This window comes from Zingiber officinale, chromosome 5A (genome assembly GCF_018446385.1).
Source record: "Zingiber officinale cultivar Zhangliang chromosome 5A, Zo_v1.1, whole genome shotgun sequence".
NCBI classification, from domain to species: domain Eukaryota; kingdom Viridiplantae; phylum Streptophyta; class Magnoliopsida; order Zingiberales; family Zingiberaceae; genus Zingiber; species Zingiber officinale.
The window spans coordinates 122997110-123017809 of NC_055994.1; the positions used below are offsets into that span (position 1 = coordinate 122997110).

The 20700-nt window shown below is 36.1% G+C and overlaps 1 protein-coding gene across 2 annotated transcripts; it reads right to left on the minus strand.

The window, feature by feature from the left end:
- Positions 1 to 243: 243 nt before the first annotated feature.
- On the minus strand, positions 244 to 19405 carry LOC121981549 (ATP-dependent DNA helicase Q-like 5). 2 transcript variants are annotated; one of them, XM_042534134.1, is made up of 21 exons: positions 18276 to 19405; positions 17665 to 17784; positions 17529 to 17582; positions 16824 to 16936; positions 16492 to 16704; positions 16314 to 16392; positions 11829 to 11882; positions 11662 to 11736; positions 11464 to 11517; positions 11211 to 11255; positions 11022 to 11116; positions 10816 to 10945; positions 10169 to 10267; positions 8985 to 9040; positions 8793 to 8895; positions 7825 to 7953; positions 3454 to 3632; positions 3349 to 3373; positions 3129 to 3244; positions 2882 to 2971; positions 244 to 672 (listed from the first exon to the last, which is right to left on the minus strand). In XM_042534134.1, the coding sequence occupies exons 1-20, from the start codon at positions 19320 to 19322 to the stop codon at positions 2884 to 2886; spliced, it is 2874 nt and encodes a 957-aa protein (XP_042390068.1). In that variant the 5' UTR covers positions 19323 to 19405; the 3' UTR covers positions 244 to 672; positions 2882 to 2883. The 2 variants fall into 2 exon arrangements, with proteins under 2 accessions (XP_042390068.1, XP_042390069.1); XM_042534135.1 differs by lacking the exon at positions 11464 to 11517.
- Positions 19406 to 20700: the final 1295 nt, after the last annotated feature.

Here is a 20700-nt window from a genome sequence, read left to right on the forward strand (position 1 = left end):
GAGATTTTCAGAAAATCTAAAAATAATAAAATCAATTGAACTAAAAACTCCAAATAACATTATGTGACAATAGCATTACAATAAAAGGTAAAGTCATATCCCTTCAAAATGACCGACATACTCTAAAAGAGAGGTAAATTATTCAGAATATTTGTCTTAACGCAATGACCTTAACGAAGAAAATCAGGCACCCACTGAGACAACAGTATGATGATATAAGAGCAAACGAACTCAGGTACTAATTCTATAAAAAAAATGCTAACTTTGCTAGTTTGCTTCATCAATAGAGTTGTACAAAAAAGAATCCGGGATCAAAGGTCGGAAAAAAAAACTATCTCCAAACAGGAAAAAAGAGAGAATTATAATAAAACTCTCGTCAGTCTCTCAATGTTTTACCAGGGGCATCATAGCTGTCTAACAAACTTCTACCAGCCTGCTTTTGCAATCACAAGTTTGTCTCCGGAACCCAAAATATGAAGCTAACAGACAAATAATTATCGCATTTTGTACACCAGTGTTATTTCCAACATGGATAACTATAGCCCGGGCCTGTCCGTCAACTCTTCGATATAATTTCTCTCAAGTATTTTGTCACTGTCGTCGCCATCACCTCTGCAAGCCTACCTCTCTTCATCTCTAAACTGCCGGCGAGCAGCAGTAATTGCAATTGAACTAACAAGCACAAAGCATAACAAATGTTAACATGGCAGTACTGATTAGATTGCAAGGAAAAGGTTTCATTACTACAGTACTCCTGGGAGTAATTGAGATGACTTCTAAATATGCCTTCCTGAAATGATACAAAAATCATATTGTTTGGTGAACTTTAGAATGTAGATAATTTTCGATCTGTTGCACAAGCAAGAGGCTACTTAAGATCCAGTAATTTTTATTCTTCAAAGACAAACAGACAACAATCAAAAATAAATTTGAAAGAAAATATATATATATATATATTTAAGCTTCGATTTGAGCTTCATTCCATGCTAAAATGAGCTTTCCACCTAAATTGGATGGAAGTAATATAAGAGAAAATTAATAAAAGATTTTCTCTGTCCTTTGTTTTACTCTAATCTTTCCATTAAAGGACACGGAGGAAAATCACCTTATTTCCTTCCTAAGAAACACATCCTAAGTTATAGAAACTCACCCAATTTGCAGCAGCCCTTGCGATCACCATAATGAAGATAAGTAACATGTTTAGCCAGTCATGTATAATTCATGTACTTCTGCATATTGAAATAAATCATAACATTCAAAATTAAAATACACAGACTTCTACCATAAAAGAAGAATTGTGACATATCCAAATTAAGGTGCATTTAATTTTTCTTAAGAGGCATATTGAATCTTATTGGATATTTATCATATGGTACTTTGAATATATCTTTAATTATGTGATCGTGCTTCTAAAGATGATGTTTTATTTAATCATGGATAACTCTTCATATGTTTAGTTAAACAAATATTTTGTAATAAAGTTGGTGGAGAGATAGTGGATCGTGCTTCTAAAGATGATGTTTTATTTAATCATGGATACATCAATGCTTTTGATATATTTGTTGGTCCAAAGTTGTATATATAGTGAGGCCATGAATTCAACATGTGTTATGCTGACAATACTTATGATATATATGAAGACTCCAATGTGCCTAAAATAACGTCCAAATAGTTGTACGAGACAACAACCAAGGTTGTCATATCATGGTTTGTATCATAAATTTTTTTGCTGAATTAACAATTTCTAAATTATATCAGATAGTGAATAATAAAGTTTAATATCTCCACTGTAATTATAATGTGATTTTTTAGCTCCCCTTTCTCCCTCTACTTGTTTTCCACTAATACCTTCATCAAATTTGATACTAAGAATGTCTTCCTTTATGTTGATCGTTTTTAGGAGATTCATATGGATCAACCTCCAAGGTTTATTACTTAAAGGGAGACTGGTCTCGTGTGTAAGATGAAGAAATCATTGTACACACTAGAAAAATCTCCGCGAGTTTGATTTGTTAAGTTCAGCACAACATGGCTAAAAGTGTTGCAAATCATTCAATGCTCATTGAGATTGCCAAATCGAAGCCAACTATCTAAAGAATTTCTTAGCATAAAGACTATGGATAGCATAATGTCAGTTCTAATGCATGCATGCTAACCAAGTCTATGCAAGATCATAAAGTCAAATAAATTTGTAACAAATTGGTTTTTATATTTGAACAAACTAAAATGGAGTAGTGTTAAACATCTACTTGATATATTTTAAATATACAAAAGTGTCTCTGTAAAATTATACTATGGCCATATAAGGGTGAGTAACCAGGATTGAATACTCTAAATAATTTCTCTATACCAATATTTTCTCATAATTGTATGTATATTTACAGATACAATGAAGCATGCCAACATACTAGATGAGTAGATGGTGACGACAGATAGATAAGGGTTCTCCTGAGCAATAGAACTGATCTCATTCCTTCCATTTTAAATCTTACATCTTGATTCCATCCTCTTTATCAAATAATATTTAAAACATTCAGCAAAACAACGAACTAATCAAACTCTTTTTGATGAAGGCTTATTTTTTAATCACCACAAAAATTCCTTAACATATGAATGATTTCAAAAAAATTTGAGACAATAAAATACATCCAATTTATCAGATAAAGCAGGGCCAGTTCAAAAATCCAGATTGAAAATTATGCATAGTCCTATGCAGTTATTAGTAATAAGCCCCTAGTTATCAGTTTCTACTTAAAGGACAAAGTGAACTTGACAAGGATAGACAGGGGACTCTCTTGGTGAAAAAATAACTATGTATATTTGATCACTTAAAAATAAAGATAGCTTTATGGGTAGCTGTATAATGTCAAATAGAACTTACGTTCAATTTGATTGTTTGCCCACAAAATTCATAAGTTCTACTTTTGCAGCTTCCATAACAATTGCAAAATCAACCTCCACATATCGTCCCCTAGAAAAGGAAAATATCAGGGCGGCAATATATTAAATATAGAAGAGATGCTGAACAAACATGTATCGTTTTTAAGAATGAAGAAAAAGCATGTAGACACAAGCATATGCTTCATATTCTGTACTGAGATGATAACTTGTAAGTAGCCAACAAGTACCAGAAATGGCTTTTGGACCAAAATGAAGAAGTAAAAGCTGGGCTACTGATGCCGTGCATAATTCGCGCAACTGCCCTTGGGGTAAAATTCATACATGAATTACTTCTTAGAAACACCTATTGACAAAAAAGAAAGAAGAGAAAAAAAAAACTGAACCTTAAATTCTAGCAAATATCAGCATATCATGTTCAATGGAAGCAAATATGTTACTGTTGTTCACCTTTATATCTGCTCCCAAAAATGGACTGTGAAGGCAAAAAATGATATTAGTTCATCTAATGGGAGCATAAACATTTAAAACATGGAACAATGAGATAATAGTGACCTTTTCCGTGCCATCTTAAACAATGCAACATCATTCAATGCATCATCCTTCCCATCAAAGTAGTCCAAAGTTTTTCTTTGAATACATGGAGTATGCAATGAATTGGAGCACCCATTGACGCCATTACATTCTTTCACCGCTGACCATGCAACATTGAACATTGCATCCAATTTTTGTACCTAACCAAATAAGAGAAACACTCCTGTCATCAAATTTTTTTTTTTTTGACAAAATTTATAGATCCATGCAAAAGTTTTGTCAACTATTAACAACAAAAGACATCTGAAGCAGTAATAAGCATATCCTGTGGAGGCCATTGGCACTGGAACATCTTAACTATTTGGATCTCATATCAGGGGTCGACAACTACATTGCTCCAAAATTTGTCAAACGAGGTTAGACCTTTAGGATGGTAGGTTGATCTGAAAGATCAAAGAGTACTTTTTAAGACAAGGGAATGATCTCGTGGAGATCTTCCAAACGTCATGATCTCAAGAATCTTATTCGTTATAAAAATGAGGGGATGATCATTGAGAATCTTGAGGGCATTATAATCCATGAAAGATCGGATCTTATTATTGGAAAAATGTGAATGGAAACATGACTTGTGAGTTATTAATCCCACAATGGAAAAGTGGCAATACAGTTGATTGATAGTGCATGAGGAGGTGCGAATCCAAGGCCCAGATAGCACCAAACCAAAGGTTCTTGTGTGAACATTACTGCACGCAGTGAACAGCGGTCAAGGCATAGTATACCCATGTGGATTAGTCAAACTTTGCCACAATTCTCTTTTGCTTGCATGCAATTTGCTTGAACTTTGCATGTAGATCATGTAAGTATCCAGTGGTAATTTTGATCTAATCAACTAAGTTAAGTTAGGTTCTGTTGTGGTTTAATCTTTGTGTCTAAGTGTGTAGGAACTTAGGAGCATAAGAAGTCAAGAGAAAGACGCAACTAGCGAGAAGGACGGTACAGGAGAGAGTCGACGGGTTCGGTGCATCCAAGGGACGAGGTGCTGCTGAAGAGTACGCTGGCGGAAGGGAGTGCGCGGCGTTTTCGAAGGACAAGAAGCCGAAGCGAAAGATTGCTGGAGGAGAAGGCTAGAAAATGAGTTCGGGTGAACCAGACAGTCAACAAACATGTTAATTGTCCAGCCAGTCCGGGCACCTGGACCCCCGGGGGTAGCCAAGGCACCCCGGGTTCGCACCCTGGACGCGGGCTAGGGCAACCCGATTTAAGCGCCCTGACAAGAAAAATCTTATCCTTAACGAGTCGTTGCGACGTGGATAAAGTTTTATCCATGTCCAAGCGTCCGGAGCCATTCCAAGCGCCCCAAGCAGCTCGACCAGCAGGCTATAAATAGAGTCTTTGTCTCGGTAATTGACACAACACACTTTGTACTCAAAGTTCTATTATGTTTTCACTTTCTGAGCATTATTCTCGTGTACGAGGCTTTTCCTCCTCCGACGTTTTGTTCGAGAAGGAGATTGTCTTACTGAGCTTAATTTCCTTAGGGTAGCAATCCCTTGATTGCCAACCAAATAAACGATCTATCTCGTACTCATTCTTGTTATTCTATTTATTACTTTTAATTAAGTGTGTAATTGTGAAGTCCTATTGTTTGAGAAAGGTGTTTGCTTATTTTTATTGTGCAGGGCAGTTCACCCCCCTCTTGCCGATCGCAAGGGACCTACAGTTCACTAGTGGTGACATGTGTGTTTACATGTTTCTTGCTCAAGGTAGATGGGAACTCCTTACAAGGAGCTTGATCCTCAACGGGAAGAACATAAGAAAAAGCAAGCGTGTGAAAAAGAGAGCAAGAGAAAGCAAATGCAAGAAGGATTCCACTTGATCCCTCGTTTCTTCTTCTTTGTCGTGCAATTTTTTGCTTGGTAGATATTGTAATATCGTTTAGGTATACACTCAGTTAGCCACAACAATCTATGCTAGGTCATGTTTGTGATTTCGTCTTTTTATCCGAAGAACAAACATCCAAGCATGACCTCTTAGCACCGTCAGAAGGGACGAATCCGTTTAAGGAGACTGTCTCGCTGCAAGACTCGGCATCTTTGTTCCTCGGGTGACGCTCTTCACGCAACCCACTTGGACTCAGCTTCGAGTTTGTTCAGCATTCGTCCCGAGCACTTGGCTTCGTCGACTCGGCAAATTCCCACTCGGTGTCTCACACTCGGCTATTGACAGTAGTTAATGTCCAAGCTCAGCATCCGCTTGGAACGAGTTGGCGATCGGCCTACTCAGCTAGGCCGACAACTTAATATAATCAGTTCATGTCATCTTGATAAATAAGTAATCTCTGTCCCTCCAACAAATTGTGGATAAAGTTCCAACACTTAAGATGAGGGTGATGCCAAAAGATGAAAGCGAAATTCGCTGAATCAAGGCAACAATTGAACTCTCTCATCTCTCTTTAAAAGGCGATGATCACAAACTTGCCAAGAAAAAACGAAAATTGCTCAAGAAAAGAAAGGAGATACTAAGATTGCTTTTTAATTTTTAAATGACTGAAATGTAAGAAGGAGAGTCTATTTATAAGGATGGAAGAGCACACTAAGAGGTATAAGCCTTAAGTTCAAATTCAAATTGAATTAATCACTAAGCAGGAAATTGATCAAATGGTGGGCAACCCTTTCTATCGCTTATCCATCTGAGACATGCAATTGCATTTCAAGTCAAATTGTTGACCTCTTTGGTCAAACCCTGAGATGATGCAAGAAGGGGCAAGCTCTGCCCCTTTTTTGCATGCAGTGCCTATACAGGGAACTCAATATAACTCAAGATGGTTGTTTAGTCAATGCTAACTTCAAGGGTTGCAACTTTTATTCCTTCTATACAGCTTGATTGCGTCGTGAACATGGCACATGGGTGACCGCATTATACGTGCCCTGTCAAATTTCTAATCCATTTTTGGTCCCAGGCAATCATGTGTTTATACTTAACCAAGAACTAGTAAATGAATTTAGGATCACAAAGAACTAGAGGAGTAGATTAGGGCATGCTAAAAATGAGGAAATAATCTCAGGCATGCAAAAGATAAAGACTTGTTTAGTCGTCGTCAACCCAAAATGAATCTAAGATCCAAATCCCAAGTTAAGATACTCCAATGCCAACAAGATTAGACTATCCCCTAATCTTTAGAATGCACGGGCCTTTCTTGATCCTTTTGATTAACCTACCATCCTAGTGGTGTGACCTCATCTAAGATGAGGGGATAACCTCATAGAGATCTCCCTGGTGTCATGATCTCAAGGATCTTAGTCGACGTGAAGACACTTGTTAAGGATCTCCAGAGCATCCAATCTTGTCATAAAGATGAGGGTGATCCCTAAGGATTGGAGGAAAATCTGTCAGTTAAGGTGAAAGTTGGACTATCTCTTTATGATGAGATTGTTTGTTGTGGTGTTCACAGTGAAACAGTGCAGGTTTAAGATGAAACAATTTTCTTTACATAGTAGATCTCCAATTCTATAGGTTGTCAAACCTTTTACGCCTTGAAACTCACCAAGAAATGAGAGAATGCTCGAGAGAAAAGAAGAGATGTTTAGATTAATTTTTAGTTTTTGGATGAATAAAAATGCAAGAGGGAGAGTCTATTTGTAGGGATGGAAAGGCACCACTAAGAGACACTGATAAGTGTGGTGTGTCCCTTAAATTCAAATTGAAGCTATCACTAAAAGGAGGGAAATTATTGAAAAGGGTGTGATGCCCTTTCTATTGTTTTTCCAGCCATGACATGTAATTGCATCTCAAGTCAAATTGTTGACCTTTTTACCAACTTCTGAGATGATGCAAGAAGGCGATCTGCCCTTCTTTGCATGCAGTGCCTACTATGATAAAGGGCATCCTTTCTTAGAGTCATTGCCAACTTCAAGAAGGGTAGCAGCTTTCAGTTCTTCCATCCAAGCTGTTTATGTGGTGGATTTGCAAGCAGGAAAGTGTGTTGCACCTGCCTCATTAGATGTCTGAAAAAAAAAATCTCATCTATTTTCTCTCCTCATGCAATCATGTGCTTATGTTACCCATAGGCTTGCATTTAGCGCCTAAGGGTCCCTAGATTTCAGTTTTATACTAGCACTTGAGCTTGGTCCCTCATCTGGTCGATTCAGACTAAACCAGCAAATATTTATTTCTTATACACTCAAGAAATTAATTTTATGGCAATTTAGTCACAGAATAGATCATCCATATCCAACCACTTATCTATAATCAATAACCGATCCTACTTGATCAATTGTTTTCAAAAATTAAGTTTCAATGGATGCGAATTTATAAAAATTAACAGATATTTTCTCAGTTTAATTTAATACAGAATGCATTGAACACGTGAGCTATTAACAAGGGATAAATCACCTTGCATCTTTCAACCTGACAGAGCCTTTCCGTGATATTCATTGATAGACAGCAATAGTCATCTGGTCTCTTCCGAATTGTGTAACAGAAGGCTGGATCCTTCAAATCATATGTTACTTCCCCTAAAGACTGAGTACAATGTGAAACATATTTATAAGCCATTAGTTCTTTCTATCCAAAGTAGGTTCTACAGGTATATGATAACAAGAAAACTAGTTTAAAAAAGTCACGATTCATGAAGAAAATCCATGATAGCATGAGGATGATGATAACAAAGAGTTGAAACTTTAGAGCCACGTGACCAAGTTAATTTAATCACTGCAATTTCAGTGAAAGAATATTTATATTGAAGATTTTACTTATAATGTTTTAGATCTGTTGGAACAAATGTTTCAATCCCAAATTGATTGTTTAGTTAGTAGCTATTTAGTTGGGGTCTTAAATCTGAAGGCAATGCAAGGGCTTATTCTAAACATATTTCAGGATGAATATATACCATTCAAGACATTTGATTGCAGTAAAGCTGAATGGAAGATCTGAAACTAGAAACTAGACTCTCATACTAGAATATTAAAAGAATTAAAATGTCACTCTTTCAATCAACATCAACAAATCAAATCTCACTAGTATCTTTCATCCAAACCTTATATATATTCCCTTAAAGTGCCCACAATGTGGTTTCGTTCATTCAAACTCTATTTTGAACATATTAAGCAGTGTCATTCAGTGACAATCAGTAATAAGTAGCATACGATATAATTCAAATTCCTATATACAAACTTAAATTAGACCAGAATTTGATTTAGAAATTCAGCAGAGTGCTTACCCAATATATACACACTGGGATTAAGTAAAAAAGAACACCTCGTGTTTAAATCATCTCCAACCGAGAGAAGGTAACAAAATTAAGCAAACTAATCAAACAAGACATTCAGGAATACTATAAAAGATGTGCCATATTACCACACCTTTAGGTCTTGCAGCATATTAATCAAATCAACCGTTCCCACTAGAATTTTGTTGCTTATTGTCGGTATATCAAACACATAGTGCCCATCCTTCACTTCGGATCTATAATTTCATGAAGGAATCTGTACTTACATCCAGATAAAGATCAAGAGCTGACAGTAAAAAAGGACAAACTTTGGTTGAGGACATACTTGTTTAGAATTGATGCAACTAAAATATTCTTGTCTGCTAGTAACATGGGGGGCGTCTGCATCAATAAATTCCATGTTCAAATTAACCAATATATTTACTTCAATGCATATAGGAAGTGTGTGGTGGTAAAGTCAATTTATTTAATAGTAACGTAAAAGAATGAAATAAAGGTCAACTACATTGGCTTAAGCTGAAAACATATTGTTTGAGCTAGACCTATTAAAATTGATTTAATGATACCAATAAGAAATAAAATCAGTGATCCATTAGTCAGTCCTATCATAAAGAGATCCATTTGTCAGTAGCATCAAGAGGCTTAATTTCTTTTGTTTCAGATGAGCTACAAATGTCAGTAAGATCTGATATAGAATCTGTAAAAGTGTCGCAAGGCATACCAGAGAAAAATTATACTGTGGATAATCAACCAAGCAATGATGTCACAGAACTGCCAGCAATTAATATAAACAAGAAGATCTTGAAACTCATGCAAAGGGATATGTAAAAATATCTCATGACTAAATATTTATAAATGTTTGTTGAATATGAAAATAAACAACTAAAGATGGAAGATAAAAATTGGCAAAGGAGTTATGACATCAAGCACAACAAGATTCTACAGTAAATCAGAGATGGTTGGTGTTTAATGAGGATTTGCATGAGCGAAAGGCAACCTGGTTCAAGAGGTAAATGGTCAGGCCTATTTGTGGAAAAGGTGTTTTAACATCTGAGAACCTAAGCGTTGACTAGAGTATAATGCACGGAAAGGTAAATGAATACGAAGTTACAAGAACAGGCCATCAGCTAGCTTCCTACCTCTCATTCCAGTTTCCAAGAGTGATCAGTATTTTAACAAGGAAAGCAAGATGCATCCTGTATGTTATTTAAAGACACAAATCACTCAACACATAGTATTTACTAAAAGGGATGAGAGTACCTAAGAATTAGGATGGGAACAAAAAGTCACTTGCGGGGGTAGTATAAGTTACCAAATAAATTGATTGGGATCACCAAAGCCATAGCATGTGTAAAAGATTATTCAATCATGAGCCGCTACTAAAGTTCACTTATTGTTGTCAGTGCTATATATAAAATTTTACTTATCCAAAAAAAATGTGTTAAAGATTATTGCTAGAAAAGTAATCTGACAACTAGCAATACTACTTTTAACATCTCTTAAAAATACCTTATGAAAATACAATGAACAAGTCGCATTGAGTGGTGGAAGTAGGGTAATGTATTGCTCATCACTGATCTCAAGTTGGGTAAGGATTGTTAGAAGAACCTGCCATTGGCGATACAAACAAAATCAAACTGTTGGCATTATTTGGATATCAAACTAGAGTTATTACAGAAGGAAAAAAAGGAAAGAAAAGAAAGAGAATAAAAAAAGCCTCAAGAATATGCAGGAGGAAACTTGGGTCATGTTCATGCATTGAATGTGGCTGCAATTATATAAAAAATATATAGTATACGGATAATTTGGTTCAGAAAGTGTCAGTTCCAAATCTCAAAATAAAAGACATTATACTCAACAAACATCCTTTTTCCCCATTTTTTGGTCCAACAACATAGGATAAATGCTTATAATCAATAAATGTGCAGTCTATCAAATATTGGATATAGAGTTAACTAATATTTGGGATTCTGGTAAGGTACACAGATGAATGCAAAAGATCAATAAATTACACTAAGTTCAAAGTGAGACCCAGAAATTCAAGGGGGAAAATCATGTCAAACAAAACACCTACAACTATAAACAAAAACACAAAAGCATGAAGGAAGAAAAAAGGCTGGAAACACCACTTATGAATAATAAAGTTAGAAGTAGACCTCTTCTTTCATATCAAATTTCCTGGACATAGACTCTTTAACCAAGGAGCAAATTTGTCCAGTTGAGTGAACGTCATTAGAAAAGATGTAAGCAAGAAATTTGCTTACTGCATATTCATCCACACCATCACTGCAATTCATGAACTAGACAATCAATAGCGAAATATTGCAAAAAAAGTAAAGAAGCAAATTTAAAATCATGTTACCTGAAACATAGACTGCGAAGCTTATAGCAAGCACTGATATCTAGGAGGAGATGACAATAAGACAGTTTGCCATCCCTTCCAGCACGGCCAGTTTCCTGTGAGAGAAATAGTCTATGAGCTTGGTGCAGAATGAAAAGAAAAAGAAATATGTTCAGGATCCAATTGAAAGATGGTAGTCAGGATGAAGACCTGAATGTATTCTTCCAAGCTTTCTGGCATGCTATAATGCAGTACCTGAAAATTCAAGTTATCTTATAATTTGCAGAAAGAGCATTATTGAATCTATTAGAAGAACAAATATGAGAAATTCCCCTTAAAAAAATACAGAAACAAGTTGACCAAATGAAGCATAGATCAAAAACTTTAAAATAATCAGGAAAAAGTATCTCATTTTTTTCCAGGAATACAGGATTGAGGATGCATAACTGTAATTTCCTCATACCGCTTGAACATCACTCTTATCAAGCCCCATACCAAATGCCACTGTCGCAACAACCTTAATAGCAGGAAAAAAAATAGAATAAATATTGACTCTTACTAATAACATGTGTGCTTCTCAACTTCGTACTAATATGAATTGAAAATGCAACAGCAAATTCAGGTATAGCTTAATTAATATGTGACGAAATCAAGAACCCACCACTCTTAATTTGTTGGAACAGAAAAGTTCCTGTATGCGACCCCGATTTTTTGCAGGAATGCCACTGTGGTAAGCCTGTGTGGAAGTAACAGTTTGCAAAGTCAAGGCTTGTAAAACATTGAAGAGGACACAGTTGAATCAATTGAATGACATTGAGCAAAACTGACCTTAGATGGGATATTGTTGTCACATAGATACTTGCTCACTAAATCAGTCTCATTCTGCAGGGAAATTGGAGTTCAAACAAAAGGATCATTTACAAATGTAAATAATGTAGCATGGAAGTGAATCACGACAGCAGGCATTTGATGAATTTTCATAAACTGAACACAAGCAGCTTGCGTGCACATTACTGGTCTACTTATTGCTATATTTACCCAACCTCAATACTACATGCACTATCTTCTAGCAATGGGTAATAGTTTCATAGCTAAGGGGCAAAGTTGCAATTTCCATTTAAATTTCCTTTCCCATTTGTTAGAGATATTAGATTCATAGGGATTTAGTCCTCATTAGTGGTTCAATAATTAGGGTTTCTCCTTAGTTCAATACGAATGTAGCTATTTTATCAATGACAAGCAATAAAAATTTTATGTTTTACTAAATTCTACATGGTATTGTAGTGACCTTATATATTTTGCGATAGTATATGACCTTATATTAGCTAATGCGTTTTTTAAAAAAAGAGAAGAACACTTAGTCACATTCAAAAGTGGAAATAATAAATCGCAAATTGACTTTCTTATGGTTAGGAAGAAGGATAGAAAGATTTGTAAAGATTACAAAGTCATCCTGGAGAAAGCTTAACTACCCAACATAGGGTAGTAGTGTTGGATATACGCCTCAAACATAGTATCAATAGAAAGAAAATATATACAATTCCTAGAATTAAGTGGTGGAAGTTAAAGAATGGGAAGCAAAATATATTTAAGGAGGAGGTAGAAGTACAAGCATTATGTGAAATATACGATGACTCTAATACAACATGGGATAAGATGGTATCAAAGTTGAAAATAGTAACTAAGAGTGTACTCGGTGAGTCAAAGGAACATGCACCACTAAGTAAAGAATCTTGGTGGTGGAATGAGAAAGTACAAGAGAAAGTGAAGGAAAAACGAATAGCTTATAAGAAATTATATATTTGTAAGAATGAGGAAAACTTAAAAAAATATACAATAGCCAAGAAAGAAGCTAAGAAAGTAGTGAGTGAAGCAAAAAATGAAACTTTTGAACGGTTATATCAAAAATTGGATACAAAAGAAGGGGAAAGAGACATTTATAAAATAGCTAAAGTTAGAGAAAGGAAAACAAAAGATCTTAGCCAAATAAAATGTACTAAAGATTAATGTAATAGGGTATTAGTAAATGATGGAGAAATAAAAGAGCGGTGGAAGAGGTATTTTCATCAACTTTTTAATGAAGGTTTAGGTGACCAACTTAACTTAGGTAATTTAAGTAGGTCAAATGAGCATAGAAATTTTAATTTTTATCATAGAATTCAAGTTTCAGAAATAAAACAAACTTTAAATGAGATGCACAATGGAAAAGCCGTTGGATCAGATGATATTCCGATAGAGGTATGGAAGTGCTTAGGGAAACAAGGTATTGAATGACTTACAAAATTATTTAACATGATATTGAAAACAAAAAAAAATGCCTGATCAATGGAGGATAAGTACTCTAGTTCCCTTATATAAGAACAAGGGAGACATACAAAATTGTGCAAACTATAGGGGTATTAAACTAATGAGTCATACTATGAAACTTTGGGAAAAAATAATCGAAAAAAGATTAAGAAAGGACACCGCAGTGACAAAAAATCAATTTGAGTTCATGCCTGGAAGGTCGACAATAGAAGCTATACATCTTCTTAGACAATTAATTGAAAAATATCGGGAGCAAAAACAAGATCTACACATGGTATTCATTGACTTAGAAAAAGGTTATGATAGAGTCCCAAGAAAAATTATATGAAGAATTATAGAAAAGAGAGGTGTTAGCGTAATATATAGTGAACTAATTAAGGATATGTATGAGTATGTAACGACCAGAGTAAAGATTTCAGGCGGAGTAACTGAAGCATTTCCAATAAAGATAGGGTTACATCAAGGATCAGCTATAAGTCCCTATCTTTTTACACTAATTATGGACGAACTCACTGCGCATATTCAAGACACAGTACCGTGGTGCATGTTATTTGCAGATGATATTATTTTGGTAGATGAGACACATGAAGGAGTAAATGCTAAACTAGAATCTTGGAGGGAAACACTAGAAGGGAAAGGTTTTAAGCTTAGTAGATTAAAGACAGAATATATGGAATTTAAGTTTAGCAATATTAGAAGTAATGAAACAATTGTTAAGATAGGAGAGGACGAGTTGCCCGGAACCGAGAGATTTAAATATTTAGGATCATTTTTACAAAATGATGGAGGGATTGAGAGAGATGTCTTACATAGAATACAAGCAGGATGGGTAAAATGGAGGGGAGCGTCGAGTATTTTATGTGACCGTAAAGTACCTCTTAAACTTAAAGGTAAGTTCTATAAAACCGCAGTTAGACCTGCTATGTTATATGGAGCTAAATGTTGGGCTATGACTCGAGCACATGAGCAGAAGATGAGAGTTGCAGAGATGAGGATGTTAAGGTGGATGTGTGGACATATGAAGATGGACAAAATAAGAAATGAGAGTATTAGAGAGAAAGTCGGAGTTGCATCTATTGAGGAAAAACTCCGAGAGATACGTTTAAGATGGTACAAACATGTACTTAGACGACCAATAAATGCTCCTGTTAGGCGATGTGAAACTATGATAAACATGCATATCAAACGAGGAAAAGGAAGACCAAAAAAGACTTGTTAGCAACAATAAAACAAGATAAAATTTATTTAAATATAGATGATGATATAATAGGAGATAGAGCTCAATGGCGTAAAAGGATTCATACAGCCGACCCCACCTAGTGGGAAAAGGCTTGGTTGTTGTTGTTGTTGTTGTTGTACATGGTATTGTAGCCCTCTTTTAAGGTTAGAATTTTTTCAAAGAAGTATTCCCCTAGGGCTAGGTAGGTTGCTACCTTCATGGCCTCTCCTCATCCTCAATTATTTTTTGTCAATTTTTGTCCATCCTTTTTCAAGTGCTAATCCTTCTGCTTGACCTTGCATGGTCGACACTTGCTTGCCTCCTCATTCACACATACTCATGTGCATGTGCCACATTTTTGTGAGGCTAAGTCTCCTCCGATCCAATCCCTTAGAGCTATCAAGGGTGATAATGATGTAGCCTAGCAGAAGCTTGATTTCTTCCTAATTTGGCTAGGAAATGCTCCCACTGCATCCTAGCCTTGTTCACTTCTTTTCCCTCAAGGTTGGCTCTAGTAATTAAGGTATGAATATATTGACTACATAAATATTTGATATGTAGTGTGTTTGCTGCATACCATTGTATATCCTAGCATTTTGTCAGTGAGTCAACAAAGATAGCTCATTATCAAAAAAATATGGCTGTTGAGAGCATTTATATATGAGGAATATTGCTTAGAATTAGTCATTCTTTGACATGTGAGTATGCTCTACGATCTACTTTTTTTTCATTTTCAAAGATATCTCTACTTACGGTCTGTTTGGGAGGAGGTGAGGGAAGGGGAAGGAAGGGGAAATAAGGGGAAGAAAACTTTGAACCTTGTTTGGGAAGGAGTGAGGAAAGGAAAGGAAAGATAAGGAAAGGTAAGCTTTAACCTTCGTTACCCGTGGAAAGAGAGATTTTCTTACACCCCGAATTGAGGTGTAAGGAAGGGGAAGGGAAAACAAAAGATTTTTTATTCCAATTTTATCCAATTTTCTTAATAGTTTAAGAAATGTTCCAATTTCTAATTTTGTTATGTTGCAAAATTATTAGAGGAGGGGCTCCGACACGTCTTCTAACTGAACAATATCTACTATTTTTTAATTTTTCTATCAAAATTTAATAAGTTTTTAAATAATAGGAATTTAGCGTTATCTTTCAAAAAAATTTATTTAAGGTTTCTAGAATCATTATTTTCATTATATTTCATTTAATTACTTGATTATCGGTAATTCATTGTTTTGTTATGAATAGTATAAAAAGATTAATTTTTTATTAAAAAAATAACCAATTTAAATAATAATATAAAAAATTAATTTTATTATTAAAAATATCTAATTTATATTTATAAAAAAATATTAATATTATGAAAAATGTCTAATTTAAAAAGTAAGGGTATTTTTGTAACTTTATCTATTTAACCTTCATTCCCCTTCCTTTCCTCTCAAACAAAGTAACACATGTTACATTAATGAACCTTCCCTCCCTCTCAAACAAGGAGAAGTTAAATACTTTACTTCCCCTCACTTCCCCTTCCTTCCCCTCCCTTCCCCTTCCGTTAATGAACCTTCCCTCACTCGATCCAAACAGAGGGTTAATCTCATCCAATTTATTTTTCTGTTACAAATTCTCCTCCTAGAAGCTTTTACTGAAAATTATGAACAGAAGAAATGTATTAAAGAAGAAGAGTAAGAAATTACAACCGATTCAATTTGATCAGAAAAAGCAAATCATTTAATTGTGTGAACAGGCATTAGCATCCTTACTGAAACATGCATATAAATAGTGGTAAAGAGAAATCTAACCTGAAATTTGCAGTACACTATAATGCTGTGCATGTCAGTCAAAGGAGAAGTCTTCATCAAAAGTAATAAATCCTTCAATCTGCTGATTCAGGTGATAAAAACCAGTTAGAAGCATGAAAAAAGCCTACTAAGAAATAACTTTGCAATTTTCACCAAGTAATGAGAGAATTAAACTTGCCTATTCTCACTTAAAGTGACAAAGAGCTGCAAGTTTTCTCTTACTTGGCATATCTTAATACGGTTACTAGGCTGAATTTCTAAAGCACACGTGATATCATGAAATGTTTGGACTGTAGCAGTTGCTGTCATGGCAAGGATGCACTGAACACTGAGCTTTCTTCGAAGTATAGATGATTTTAACCTCAAATATGAAGGCCTAAAGTTATGTGACCTGTTAGAACATAGGAATGATGAGTGAAGTATTGCAGTCCTAAAACTATGTATGAAGATATGGTGCATAGTTTGAAATCAAGAGTCCTAGGGATTGTAGCATATTAGTCAAATACTCACCATTCAGAAATGCAGTGAGCTTCATCAATGACTAGAACTGATATAGACAGTCCATCCACAAATAATGATAAGAATTCTGCATTTAGAAGTCTCTCAGGGGAGACAAAAAGCACCTATAAAATGTAAGTGTCCTAAACATTTAGCAACAGAGTTCCATAATGTTCACAATTCACATATCGCTATCAAGAAAATGGATAGAAAGAGGCATTCAATCAACAAAATCTACTGCTGAAATCTTGAAATTTGATGTAAAGAAGGGCAAAATGACATCTTGTTCAAAGATGGTAGTTTAAAAGAACTTTGCAATGATTACAATGACTAAACAGACAGGCAAAAAGAAAAGTTTGTCTGCAAACTAGCATACACTATGGGATAAGATTGTGACTTTCTAATTATGCAACTGAATAAGAATATTCATGTGCACTTTATTTGTGTGAGAACTCCACATATTCTCAATGCATGCTATGCTAAAAAGAGCCTTATGATTTGCCAAAAACTTGTCTTCCATATTACTTTCTATGGACCTTTCAAATCCTCTGTTTTGTCCAATTAAATGCTGACATCTAGATGATAGCATTATAGAACAGAATAGTTTCTTGAATCTTAGTTTTTAATAGGGAACAGAGGATCATGAGACACCTTACTGAGAATAGAACTGAATAATGACAAATTTCTTCTGAATGGGTAAAGACAACAAACCATTACCTTGATAGTTCCCTCGTGAAGCCTTCTCAGGGTTTCAGAAGCCTCCTCAATTGTCTGCAGAAAGAAAAGAAGATCAAGAAAGGAAAAAAAATGGCTCAAAGGTCGTTGGGAAATTCAGAGTCCAAGGTTTAGCAACCTGGGTGCTGGAAAAAAGACCACCAGGTATTACAGAAGGTAGCTTTCTTAACTGATCCATCATCAAGGCGACCAGAGGACTCACAACCAATGTCACTCCAGGTAATATCAAAGCTGGTAGCTGAATGAATCGTATAAACTATCAGCAAAAAAAAGGAAGTGCATTTGATCTTTTGATTTGATCTTTTGCAGTGCAAGTGACAAAGAATTTTGGAACCAATGAGTTCACATTGCCTTATTTCTATTTTTTTTTAATTTTCACATATGGGATGTATGTGTATATAATATCAGTTAGTATATCATTCATGTCTCTCTTACAACATGACGAAGAAAATAAAATGGTTTTCTAAAACCATCAAAAATAAAACCATTAAGAATATGTATACCATACACCTCGCTGGGATTGTAATTCAATTGGTTAGAGCACCGCCCTGTCAAGGCGGAAGCTGCGGGTTCAAGCCCCGTCAGCCCCGAACTAGGATTCGATCCGTTAAATAAATTTATCCATTTATTTAACGTGAAAAAAGAAAGAGGGGGCAAGAGCTAATACCCAGCGGGATCCCTATTTCTTTTCCACTGTGAAGATAATTGAGCAAAACTGACGTTACTGACCTCATAGCACAATGACTTTCCAGCACCAGTTGGCAGCATCAGCATTGTTGATTCCCCTGCAACCACCCGCTTGATCGATTCTAGCTGCCCCTCACGGAATGAATCGTAACCATGAGTAAGCTTCAGCAATCTCAGCAAGTTTTCATCCGATGGATGCTCTCCAGCAGCTGTTACGGCCTCTTCAAGTAACTGATTGCTACAATTGGAACTTCGTCTCTGCTCAACCAGAATGCCGGAATCAAAATCATCCCCCGCTGGAGTCTCATGTTTTCCCGCTACAGGTTTCCGACGATATCTGCGACTTCGAGAGGAGATGGAACGCCCATTATTACTCCGATTCTTAAAGGTGAATCTCCTCCCACGACCATTTATATTCAGGCGAACAAAATTTCCCTCCCTGCCTTTCTTTGGCAGTTTAGCCGGCTCCCTTGACTCGCCAAATCCAACAAAATTAGAATGCACGCGCCTGGGATTTAGTTGCTCATTCAAAATGGTCTTGCCATCATCAGGCCTTCCCACGGCAGCATCACAAGGTCTACCTTTGATTTCTCCAACACAATCCGGCCGCTTCAGCTGCTCTACCGGAGCAATGAACCTGACTCCATTTGGCCGTGAGCGCTTAGGTCTCTCCGGCACCTTTAAGGAAGCCTCTCCACTGCTGGAACTCGCGACGAAATCACTAGAAGATTCGCCTCGGCCACCAATTAAGAATTCAGAAGGGTCGATGGAGGGCCGCCGGGACAAAACGAGGCGTGAGAAAGAGGCGGGCCGATCGGGCACGTAAGCAAGCTGCGAAACGTTGACGACGGGCATACCATGTAGGTTGGCGAGTTCTTCGGAGAGGGAAACCTCCGGCGCAGGGGGATCCGAACTCTTAGGGGTCGATCTGATCTTGGATTTGGAAGGATTCCGGGGGATCGATTTGGGTCTGTGGCTGAGCTTCGGAGGGTTGGGAACCCTAAATCCAGGCTTGGGGGGATCGGGAATAGGGTTCCGGGGAGGCGTGGCGGAGATGTGTGAGGCGTCAGAATCAGATCCGGAATCCATTGCGACGATGATGATGAGAGGAGGAAGAGAAAGAGAACGGCAATGGCGGCGGTTCCTTTCCACATCCCCTCGAATGACAACCTTTTCCCGCCAAAAAAAAATAGCATCTCTCAGTAAAATTTTAAAATAGATTAAAGAATATTAAAATAAAAAACTTTATTAATTATAATTCTTGTTCTTTAATTTAGACGTAGTTTTTTCTATGAATGAGGAAAAAATAGATGATTTACTTTAAAAAAATTGGAATATTCTCGAGTTTCGTAAACAAAAATTTGAAACGTCGACTGCTCAGCGAAAAATCATCTGTGCTTCTATATTTATTCGGTGGATGAACTAGGTCACCAATCTCCAAAATTAATTGTAAATGTGAAGATGTATTTGGTTCAAGGTTATCATAGATAATTTTAGTTATCTATCTATAATTATTCATGATAATCATATTTGGTTTTAGGTTTTTTCATATTCTTCTCAATTTCTACACGTCATTAAACATAATCAATTTTGGCATCTGACCAGAATCAAAAAAACCTTCATCTGTCTTAGTTTTTCTCAATTCTGGAGGTTAAGTAAAAAATATTCCGAAATACTCTAAGGCGTGGTCGTCGAGTTGGGCGGTGCCAGAGGTGGCAGTGAAGTAGTGCTGGATGTGGCAGCAGGCGATGTCGGAGGTCGCCGCCAAATCTTCGTGTGTGCGATGTAATGGAGCGCAAAGGCGTGACAATCAGAACGACCCAAGGCGCTCTCGTCGAGCTGGGCGGTGCCGAATCGATAGCGAGGTTGTGTTGGAGGTGGTGTTGGAGGTGGTAGCGAGACGGAGTCAGAGGTGGCAGCAAGCAGTGTCAGAGGTCGTCGCCAAATCTTCATTTGCACACGGCAACGGAGCGCAAAGGCGTGACGACCAAATGTGGCAGTAGAGGCAGCAGTAGGCGGTAGGTGGCGAGAGCAGGCGACAGGAGCAGGAGCGGGCAAAATCTCTGGAGGAAGATGCAGATGACGGAGATTTTTTTAACTTTTATTTTAATTAAAATCTTAATAAATTAAATAATCAACTTGTTATAGTTGGGATAAATTAAACAAATTTAATTTAAAATCCAATAAAATTATCTAAAATAATAATAATAAATTAAAACATTATCCAATTATATATATATATATATATATATATATATATATATATATATATATATATATAATAATATTATCATTAACAAAATTTTATTACATTACTTAAATTAAACTAAACAAATATTTTATTCCTTATAATTAAGATTATGTGATTATCGGGTAATTATATTATAACGTGAATCAAACGCACTTATTAAATATGGTTCTCTTTACTCCAAAAGATGGTAAGCGTAAAAAAGGAAATTGACAGGAA